This window comes from Monopterus albus, unplaced genomic scaffold, assembly GCF_001952655.1.
Source record: "Monopterus albus unplaced genomic scaffold, M_albus_1.0 scaffold127.1, whole genome shotgun sequence".
In the NCBI taxonomy this organism is placed as follows: domain Eukaryota; kingdom Metazoa; phylum Chordata; class Actinopteri; order Synbranchiformes; family Synbranchidae; genus Monopterus; species Monopterus albus.
The window spans coordinates 2,297,851-2,309,186 of NW_018128007.1; the positions used below are offsets into that span (position 1 = coordinate 2,297,851).

At 41.7% G+C, this 11,336-nt stretch overlaps 1 protein-coding gene across 1 annotated transcript in view; it reads right to left on the reverse strand.

Annotated features, from left to right (window-relative positions):
* vps9d1 (VPS9 domain containing 1) overlaps positions 1–8,952 on the reverse strand; it is a 53,426-nt gene extending 44,474 nt beyond the window's left edge. The window contains exons 1-5 of the mRNA XM_020612691.1: positions 8,860–8,952; positions 4,589–4,661; positions 2,856–3,059; positions 2,554–2,719; positions 2,358–2,469 (exon numbers count right to left, since the gene is read on the reverse strand). Of these exons, the coding sequence (XP_020468347.1) occupies positions 2,358–2,469; positions 2,554–2,719; positions 2,856–3,059; positions 4,589–4,661; positions 8,860–8,952 (648 nt within the window). The remainder of the gene's footprint in view (positions 1–2,357; positions 2,470–2,553; positions 2,720–2,855; positions 3,060–4,588; positions 4,662–8,859) is intronic.
* Between the last annotated feature and the right edge of the window lie 2,384 nt (positions 8,953–11,336).

Sequence of the window (11,336 nt, forward strand, 5' to 3'; positions counted from 1 at the left end):
TTTCACAAATTCATTTTGACCTGATGATGGGATCAGATAAAAAGTTAAGGGTTTACTAAACTGAATAAAATTCATCTTACGGGGACATAAATATAAAGACATGCAGCTTAGATTGACTGGTAACTCTAGGAGTGAGTGTGAGTGTGTGTGTGGCTGTCTGTCTCTACGTGTCAGTCCTGTGACAGACTGGTGACCTGTCCCACTTGCCCATTGTCAGCTGGGATTGGCTCCAGCCCCCTGTGACCCTATTCAGGATAAGCGGTATAGAATGATGGATGGGGACATAAATGTTTCCACCAAATATTTCACTCAAACTACAAATGTGGCACTAGATTACTCTGGTCTAAGAACCATAAACGTCTGTCCCAAATTTTGCTCCAATGCGCCTATAGAAATATTTTAGAGGATAATTTAAAAAGTGACCTGCTGGTGGCTCCAGAAGGAAGGTCATGAGATCACCAAAGTCATAAAGAGTCATCCTCATGCTCCAAATGTTCAGTTTTGTGGTACTCCATCTAATAGTTGTTAAGGTACTTCAGTCTGGACCACAGTGGTGGACACCTCTTTAAACATCTGACCGGTCTAAGTGAGTAGTGCCACAAAGGATATGCCGATTATGTCATCCAGGTCTGGGTAAAGAAGACTGACCCCTTTGGCAATATTTGAAGGACACTTTGAAATGGAACAAGCTTTGTTGGCCCTTTATGAAATATAGTATTCAGTCTTTGAGGGATGCAGGTACTGTTTTTCCTTGAGGCTACTACCGACCATTGGGGGGAGGGTGGAAACACATCAACCATTTGTACTTTTACCTATACTAACTTAGAATCGAAAATACAATCTTCAATATTTATTGTGCAACAATGAGTGATGCAGATTGCTGCATCCACTGTGACCAGTTATAAATGTGTTAAGTGACCATTAGGCTAATGACAGCAATAAAGCATTGACCTAGAGTTCAACTACTGAAACAGACTGGTGCCATGGGTTAGAGCTACTTTGAGTTATAAAAAAAAATACTCCAACATTTTGATTAGTTAATCACAAGAAGCATCTCCTGATGAACATACCTTGCAAAACATTCATTCATTCATTTTCTACTGCTTAATCCCTGAACAGGGTCACGGGGGGAAGCCAATCCCGGCCTTGCAAAACAGGGATGTGTCAAGTCTTGAATTGTTATTAGGGTTAGGGGTTATTTAGTGCAAAACGGTGGGTGGGTTAAAATGTTGTCTGAGAACATTTAAGGCCCTATATTTTCACGGACTGGTCTGGGTGTGTTGTCACACCTGACATCAATTAGATGTCTATACATACAGAATGTGTCATTAAAAAAACATAAGCCTAAAGTGAAACTCGGCTTCAAAATGTACATAACATGTAACAATAATAAATACTTTTTTTTAGGATACCAAAATCGAGCTCTTTGGCATCAACTCAACTCGCCGTGTTTGGAGGAGGAGGAATGCTGCCTATGACTCCAAAAACACTGTCCCCATCGTCAAATATGGAGGTGGAAACATTATGCTTTGGGGGTGTTTTTCTGCCAAGGGGACAGGACAATTGCACCGCATCAAAGGGAGGATGGATGGGGCCATGTACCATCAAATCTTGGGTGAGAACTCCCATAGAAAATCTGTGGAGGGAGCTGAAGGTTCCAGTTGCCAAACATCAGCCACGAAACATTAATGACTTGGAGAGGATCTGCAAAGAGGAGTGGGTCAAAATCCCCCCTGAGATGTGTGTAAACCTTGTGGCCAACTACAAGAAACCTCTGACCTCTGTGATTGCCAACAAAGGTTTTGCCACCAAGTACTAAAGCACATTTTGCAAAGGGATCAAATACTTATTTCATTCATGAAAATGCAAATTACTTTATAACTTTTTTTGTGATGCATTTTTCTGGATTTTTTTGTTATTGTTGTGTCTCTCACTGTTCACATAAACTTACCATTGAAATTGTAGACTGATCATTTCTTTGTTAGTGGGCAAACTTACAAAATCAGCTGGGGTTCAAATAATTTTTTCCGACTGTACATTTCACAACAATGCAATGAATAACGTTACTTCGTGAAACATGGATTAAACTGTGAAAGTCTGACTTAATGTTGGTTACTTTAATCCACCGTCCTCTCTCTTCTTTCTCTCTCTCCCTTTCGCCTCAGCCAGATATGGCTGTGTCTCCACTTTTGTATCTGTCAAATTAAAAGCCCTATGCAGAGTTGTGTAATTGCAGCCTTATATTTCATAAAATTCAGATGCAGAATGTCCTTACAGTGCTGAAATGCCCTCCCAACAAAAAAATATGTGCACACAACCACAGAAAAACATGTACATGCACACACACAGCCTCCTACCAAAGATGTCTTCTGGCAGGCCTGGCCAGGGGTGAGTCTTGCCAGACGAGCTTCATAATTGGCTTTCAACTTCTGATTCAAACGTGATGCTTGTTCAATGGGTGTCAGCTCCCTACAACAAACACAAACAAGTACTATGTTACTTAAGGGGTGTGCCAAAGGCAGACAAACCAATCTTTCGTGGCATGGTCCTTACTTTTTGCTTGTGTTCTGTGCCTCCACTGTTTGCAGTCTCTGGAACACCTCAGGAGGCAGAAAAGGGGAGAGCTCCCCGCCACCATCTGACAACACCCTTCGGTGGCCGGTCTTTGTCGGGCTGCTTGCTTTATGTCCTGTGTGGACAGGAGTACTAGATGGAGGGACTGTGACAGCAGAGGTGAAACACAGAGAAAAAAGTGCTAATTGGTTTCAAGGACAAAAACATGTGGCTCAGTTTAATTTGTGACCAAGTTAGCAGTGGTTGAACATTATGTTTATGAAAGGGGGGGGCGTAGTCACCTGTGTTTGGAGCAATGGCAGCTGGGAGGACAGCAGTCTCGTGGGGTTCTGACTGGCCAGGTGAACAGAAAGAGGAAGCAGCTCCAGAGGCAGAAAGACGAGGTGGATCAGTGTTCTTCCCTATAAATGACTTGGCTCGCTCCAGACACTGCTCAGCCAGCCTCAACATCCGCTCCACCTCCACTGCCACCATCTCCCTCTCATCTGAGGCCAACACAGAAAGAGCAGACAGAGAAATTTATAGGCAGTCTTTATTTAAGAATAGGAACACCTGGAGGATTCATCTAATGTAGGTCTACTGTCTCATCACATGGGATTTGGGATCTGATTCAATTTGGGGCTAATAATTAACTGATGTATGCAAGTTGATTAGATCACGTCTGGTGAGAATGATTAACTACACTGACAGGGGATGCTGCTTGTGTTCTGTTCTGTGTTCTGAAGATGGAGTTCACAGAAACTTCCCATCAGTCTGGGAGGATCTGCCAGGCCACTGTTCTCCTGGGAACAGTCAGAAATGATTTTATACTCCCACTCTGATCTGTGCCTCACCACAGTTTTATCACAGAGAGCTCTTGGACTGCATGTCTTGGTTTTGTCCTGACATGCAGCATGAACTGTGGGACCTTACAGTATATACACAGGTGTGTGCCTTTCTAAAATATGTCCAATCAACTTGCCACAGATGGACTCCAGTCAAATTCTAGACACGTCAAGGAGAAATAAAGCAAAAGAGATGCACCGGACTACAATCTGAGCCAGCAGAGTCTGACTACTTTTAAAAATCAAAAAATGAAATCTCTAATTTACAATACATCTGCAAACATTTCTAAAAGCACTTTTTCAAATTGACATTATGGGTTACTAAGAGCAGATTAATCATCAACATCGCAATTTTATCTGTTTAAAATTTAATCTACAACACTAAGTGTGGAAAATGTGCAGGGGTCTGAATACTTCCTGAAGCCACTGTATTTAAATAGCTTCACAACAGCACATTTTTCAGAAAGTATTTGATTTTAAGAGCCAGATTGAGAGCAATAATAAAATCAGTGTGTGTCACAAACAAGTCTTAGTTACTCCAAAACACTGTGAGCTCTTTGAGACCAATCATCTTAAACTAAAAAGACAGCAAGTTAACTAAGAAAAATACGGTAGTTCTTAAAATATCACCTAATAATGAGTTTCATCCAGCTGTTACATCATTAAATGAAGCCGCTCAAAACTATTACAGTGCTGTGAGCTTTTTCATGTTAGTCATAACAACAAGTTGAAAAACTTTCCTGGGAGTTTGTTTAACTTGCTGCTACAACTAAGCTATACTGGAAGATGGAAGAGACACACACAAATCGCCAGATTGGAGTTTAATTTTTCCAAAAGGTCACTGAAGGCCTACTGGATGACTATGTACAGTATGGAAACTTGGGTAAACATACTCAAGCAGTTTTTAGATAGGACGTGTGGGTGCTGCGCTCCACTATCAAACCCATTCATGTCTATGTGTTACGCGGTGCAAGAACGGATCTGTGCTGCGCCAAGCTGAGCGCAGTGTAAGGTCACACATGCCGTCCCTACTTCACCCACCCCCATGGTGAGTGCAGCGCCAACTGCGTCCTGTCTGAAAAAGGCTTTAAGAAGTAACAGAGAAAATGTTAATGAGGTTAGATATCCTATTGTAAGGCAGCTCAGTATATACTGTTAACATCATTTATGCCACACTACTCAGATCTTACTTTGTGACCCAGCTTCTTCCAAAAGTGCATGTGATATGTAGTTGATGGTCTGGAGGTATTCACAGTAGGCTTCCTGCAGAGAGACCACAAACATGTAGCAGCCTGTTACTGAAGATCAGGGCTGGGGAGTAGTGAACTACATGTAAATCAACCAGTAGCTTAACTACATTTCACAGATGCTTGCTGGTATGATTCCAGTACCTAAATTACTTTTTTGCCATTTTTGTATAAGAAAGGACTGAAACTACAAACAATGTTGGGCCATAAAAGGAATGATTTTTTTATTTTACCAGTGCATAACCCCCTGACAGATAAGAACTTTGAGAGACTGTGTCTTATAAACATAAATAACAGGTATCTTGCAAAACTATGCTTTCAAAGTAGCTTCCTCAACACTGATAAAGATTTTCAGCCTGTGGTTCAAGCTCTTGGAGCGTCTCCAATTTATCATTTGTGTTAAACAGTCTCAGCTTGGTGTGACAGCTGAGGTGGTTGCTCCTCCACACAGGAGAATGTGCAGACTCCGCACAGAAAGGCCTCGATTAACCAGTGGTTTCAAACCCAGACTCTTCTTGTTGTGAGGCCACAGTAATAGTCACTGCATCACTGTGCAGTCTTCACTCCCTTGATTTCAGTTTATTTTCCTCAGCATTTGTGACAGATGAAACAACTTAATGCTAAAATAAAGGTAAAATGTCAGAGGAATAAAGTAAATCATTAAAAAGCAAATCACGTTGAAATAGGGAACATTTACAAAATATATCAGCAGAGCAACAACTAAGAAATCTAGAGTCAAATGTCCAAATTGGTATCATAATAACTGACATAATTTATTCTAATACAACAATGCACCCCCTCTGTGTAAAATATTTAGTTATATGACTGAGATGTTTCATTATAGAAGTTCATAGATATCTTTATTTATTTTTTTATTAATTGTAAGTGATCTAACATAATTATTTTAGTCCACAACAAAAGCAGGCTAGGCTTTTAGTGTCCATCCTTAGGTTTTACTGTATTTAAACTGGTGCTTTTGGAAAAACAAGATAATTTTAGTATAAAGCCATATTAGTGATATTAGTGTGTATATATTGTTAACATCAATACCTGTGAATACCAGTGCTGTGTTTCTGGCTGCTGTGTATGTGTGGCTCTCAGCAAACTCTATGATGTCATCAGCGCTCTAGAGACAGCTCACCCCGATGCTGCATTTATCGCTGCAGGAGACTTTAACCAATGCAATCTATGGACTGTACTCCCCAAATATTATCAACATGTGAACATTCTCACTCGGGGCAAGAACACTCTGGATCATGTTTACAGTAACATACGTGGTGCATACAGGGCCGCACCCCGCGACCCCCTTGGACACTCGGACCACATTTCTTGGTTCCTGTATCCAGCGTACAGACAAAGACTGAAACAAACAAACCCTGTCACCAAACAAATTAAACTCTGGACCCCAGAGACTGAAGGCACCCTGCAGGACTGTTTTGCCCAGACAGACTAGGATGTGTTTAAAGCTGCAGCCACCTCAGAGGACTTTTCTGTCAGTGTACAGGACTATGCTGAGTATGTGACCGGGTACATTAGTACCTGTATTGACAACATTGTGCCCACCATATGAATCAGTAGGTTTCCCAACCAGAAGCCCTGGATAAACAGTCAGGTACGCCACATGCTGCGTGCTCACTCTCATGCATCGAGTCTGTTCTCTGCACCTCCATCACCATCTGGTTTGGCTCAGCAACCAAACAGGACAAGTACAGACTTCAGCAGACAGTCAGGACTGCAGAAAAGATCATTGGTGTGAGCCTGCCCTCCATGGAGGACCTGTACACTGCACGGGTCAAAAGGAGGGCGGAGAGGATCACTGCTGACCCCTCACACCCAGGACACAATCTGTATGAACTCCTCCCCTCTGGACGGCGCTACAGGTCACTGTGCACCAAGACAACCAGGCACAGGAACAGTTTCTTCCCCCTGGCTGTCACTCTGATGAATACTTAACCAATAACCATACGATTGGACAATAAACCTCAGTGCAATACCTGTGTATATACATTGTACAGATTGTACAGACTCGTACAGGTCTCTAGTACTCTGTTTTAAGTGCTCTATTTTTATCCCTAATTATCTCATTGCACTTTCTGTTCCTTGTAAATACTGCTTATTTTTGTTCTATTACACAGCCTTATGCTGGTTTACTGTTTGCACATTGAGAGCCGATGTACCAATTCCTCGTGTGTCCAACACACCTGTCCAATAAAGCAGATTCTGATTCTGATTCTGACTCAAATCAGGCGATGAGATGGAGTACAAAGCTGCAAAGTACAGACTGAGAAAAGCCATCACAGCGGCCAGGAGGCAGTACAGAGAGAAGCTGAATGGCTTCTATTCTACTGCTGACTCCGGACGGATGTGGCAAGGCCTGCAGCACATCACAGACTACGGGACCACCACCACCAGCATCATCAGCTCCACAGACAGCCTGCTGGTTGACCTTAACACCTTCTACACCCGCTTTGAGACCTCCAGCCACAGCACAGAGAGGAGGCACACACACACACTGAAACCACCCAACCCCCCACCTCCCCTCCACTAACTGTCTCACCAGGCCAGGTACTTTTTGAGAGAGTGGTGCAGTATACCGGACACCCTGGACCCCTTGCAGTATGCCTACCGGCCCAACAGGGCCACTTCAGATGCCATCGCGGCTGCCCTCCACTATTCCCTTTCTCACCTGGAAAATGGAGACTCCTACATTAGGATACTCTTCACTGACTACAGCTCCACCTACAGCTCCACCTTCAACACAGTTGTCCCCCACAAACTCACCCACAAACTGTCCACACCAGGTCTGCACCCCACCCTCTGTGACTGGCTCCTGGACTTTCTGACTGGCAGGCCCCAGACTGTCAGGATTGGCAATAGGACCTCAGCCAGCATTATTACAAACACTGGCACCCCACAGGGATGCGTCCTCAGTCCCATCCTCTACACCCTGTTCTCCCATGACTGTGTTGCCTCCTCACAGACAACTCCACAGTGATAGGACGTATCACTGGTGGGGACATCTGGTATGGCAGCACTACTGCCACGAACCGCAAGTGCCTGCAGAAAGTGGTAAAGACTGTGGAGAAGATCACCAGGACTCCACTGCCATCTCTGCAGAGCATTTACCACCGCAGGGTGCATAGGAAAGCTGCATTCATCCTCAAAGACTCCATTCACCCCCAGCATGGACTGTTACCACCTCTACCCTATGGCCAGAGGTTCAGAAGTGTGAAATGCAGGACCTCTAGACTGAAAAACTCTTTCCGACTGCCATCAGACTTCTAAACAGCTGATTCAGGAACTACCTCATGTAATTCCACCTGTACTGTTTACACACTCAGTTTGCACATGCATAATTGCACACTCACTGCTGAGTATTTGCACTATTGCTGACCATTTCCATAGCATACATCCTCTCTTCATTATATTGTGTTCTTGTTGTATTTTTATATTATGTTTCTTTTATTGTATGGATGCTGACTCAGCATCCATACTATGTTTTCCTGGTCTTTCTTTCTGTATTGTATGTATGCTGACTCAGCATCCATACTATGTTATCCAATTATTTATTATTATTATTGGATGGATGCGTATTCAGCATCCATACTATGTTATCCAATTATTGTACTATGTTATCCAATTATTTATTATTGTTATTATTATTATTATACCGTACGTTTTTTGCCGCTTAACTAGTTTCAGCTAGAAAAACCATTCAGGTATCAAAATGTTCCACTTTGTCAGGACATGTGGGCATCTATTCAGAATTTTCCTAAACTTCATACTTTTTGCCCCATTCAAATGAATGGGGAAATTCAACTTAAGCATACTTTCAGCTATTTCAGATATTAAAATGTTCAACTCCTCAAGGACATTCATGCGTCTATTCAGAACATTTGTAAACTTCATACTTTTGAAATATATAGCTTTATTTGTAGTCAGTAAAAAGGTAGTTAATAGTGAAAATGTTTAAAGAGCAGTGAAATGTATAGAATAAATATTAAAACGCTTTGTTGCTAAATTATTGTTTTCTTAGCCCGGACCTTCGGTATGTTTACGTTAGCTTTGTAAACAACAAACATACGTAACAGGTTAGCTAACCGGTAAACTAGCTGACACGTCCCGCCCCTCCTGCTAATTTACATCCCCACCCGCTGGCTCCTGGGGGGTAAAACTGGGTGTTATCGTTGCAGACGGGCTGTAAAAGTCAGTACCTTATGTCTGTTCTCTCCGTCCAGTTGTATCGCTACTGTGGCCATCTTCATGGCAGTCTGAAGAGGCTTCACACTGCCTTCAGCCGCAGCCATGACTAGGACCCTCTTTTTCTTCTTCCTCTTCTTCACCGTCTCATCTTCCTTCTTCTTCTTTGTGTTAACAACGGCAGACTGAAAACAAATTTCACAGATGTACTGCCTCCTTCTGTAAGGAAGTAGTCAAGCCTCTAATTCATCTGGAAACCAATAATGAGTGAATTACAAAAGATTTGGAATGAACAAAAATACAAGGTTCTCTCTTTATGAGCTAAAGTGACTAGTCACTAATACAATTCCGTGATCCAAAGTGTTTCTAAATACAGTGTTTCTCTTTGAAATGCCTTTTCAGAAGAGCTGACTGAATCACACCCTAATATTTTTGGATTGTTTTCTGCTTTTCTTCTTTGTTTCTGTCTCTAACTGCATTATTGGTGTAATACTGAAGTAAAAAGAAGAATCCTGTTTTCCAAGTGTCCATACTGTAGGACACCAGCGTCGGCTACAGTACGTGAACAGATCAGGCAGCTTTAGGCAAACAGGCACAGAATCAGAAGTTGCGTCATTCCACAGAGTTCAATGAACACTGTATGATGGTTGTATAGGAGGTGTGCTAAATAAGCTTTGGTGTTTTGTTCATGAGGAGACTGACTGATCCAGAAGCATGCTGTTATTGTACTATTTACTGCCACCAATTTATGGTATTTAGATGCAATAAGAGCACATAGGATAAACAACATTAAAAAGGTACATTTGACTGAACTTACTGTATTTCTGAGATATCCATGTTCTTAGCAATTACATGATGCATTTGAGAGTTACAGCAGTTGTTAAACAACATAAAGAACTAGACAACCTGTTGTAGGAAAATGGCAGGCTATATCAAATACTTAAAAACAGTTGTTGGTGTGAGATAGAAATGGGTGTGTCCTCTGAAAGACTAAACAACCAGGCCTTATGAACATCCATAAAAAAGACTAAAGCTCTCATCTGCAATTAGGTGAGAATAATCTAAGATGTCTCAGACTAACTGTCCGTTGTTGGAAATGTGTCTGTTTTGGATAAACCCCGATTGTGTTTCACTATAATAGAATCCAGAACAACTTTAATTCTTCTGGCAAATATTGAGGCCATGACTTTATAATCATTAATGAGCAAGCATATGGGTCACCAGTACACCTTGACACATACTGGGAGTGAGGGATCCATTCCTGATACTTTCCATATAAACTTTATACAAAACAGGAGTAATCTCAGTAAAAAACTGTGCCTGGACTCTGGTTGGATTTTAAATGATCAGTGGTGTAAGCCACATCCTCTCTGCTAATTGCTCTATCACACATGTTCATGGTCATGTTTTTCACTAAAGACACTCTGACACAGAAGTTGTCTGGTTTCACAAGCACACAAATAACCATATAAAAAACTGCATAGCAACAGCTAAGTGGATGATAAAGATGCTAATATAAATTTTCCATCACACCATGTAGAAATATTATATTCAGATGAAGACTGATGTTTGACTGTCTGGAGAACATACAAGTGGAAACTTTACAATCAACTGACTTCTTATGTTGTGCGACACAATACAATCCCAATGACAGACTATGTTACAATGGAGCAGGTGACTAGGGGACCCAATATGCAAACACTCAAAACTGAAGAGTATAACAAGTTTATTTGAGGCAAGATAAGTGGGGTGCAGAGGAGGCAGATGAAGGCGGAGGAGGTAACTGGAAACGGGAGTAAAGAGAGTGGAGAGAGATGTTCTTGCACAGAGATGAGAAAGTAGGCAGTAGCAGGTGAGTAGCTTTCTCTGGCATTGACTTGGAGTGGAGAAGGTGGAGGCATAAGCCAGACAACAGACCAGGAAATGGGGGAAGCCAGGATAAGGTAGGGGAAACATAAAACATATGATTGAATGTCGTCTAGAAGTCAAGTTAAGTCAATCAAGATTTTTATTTGCCATTTATGCATAAACAGACAGTCTAGGTATATAGGAATTCTTTTGCAGCTGTCCTTTGGAGTCAGATAAGGAGTCAAAAGCCAGAAAGAACACTTAGTCTTAAAATAAAAAGTTACATAAAGGCGACAAAGTATTAAAGCCGCAATACACAAAAACAGAGTAATAGTATTTCCCACAGTGAACTTCAAACTTCGCACTTAGTAATTCACATGGTGGAGTTGGATATGTCATTACGCTTGGTGAGATAGTGAGGGGTTATAACATACTAAAACACAGTTTATATTCAGGCCTGTTTCCATTGCTTGGTGGAGAATGTCCTGCTTACTCAGGTCCCACAAGAGAACACTGTTGATGAGATGCTCTTAGAAAAATACCTTGTGGAACATTTCTGTATTATTATTGCGCATGCCTAGTAAGGGGTTATTGCACATATATTCTCACATTTTCGTATTTGCCATCAGTCTTACTGCAGCAG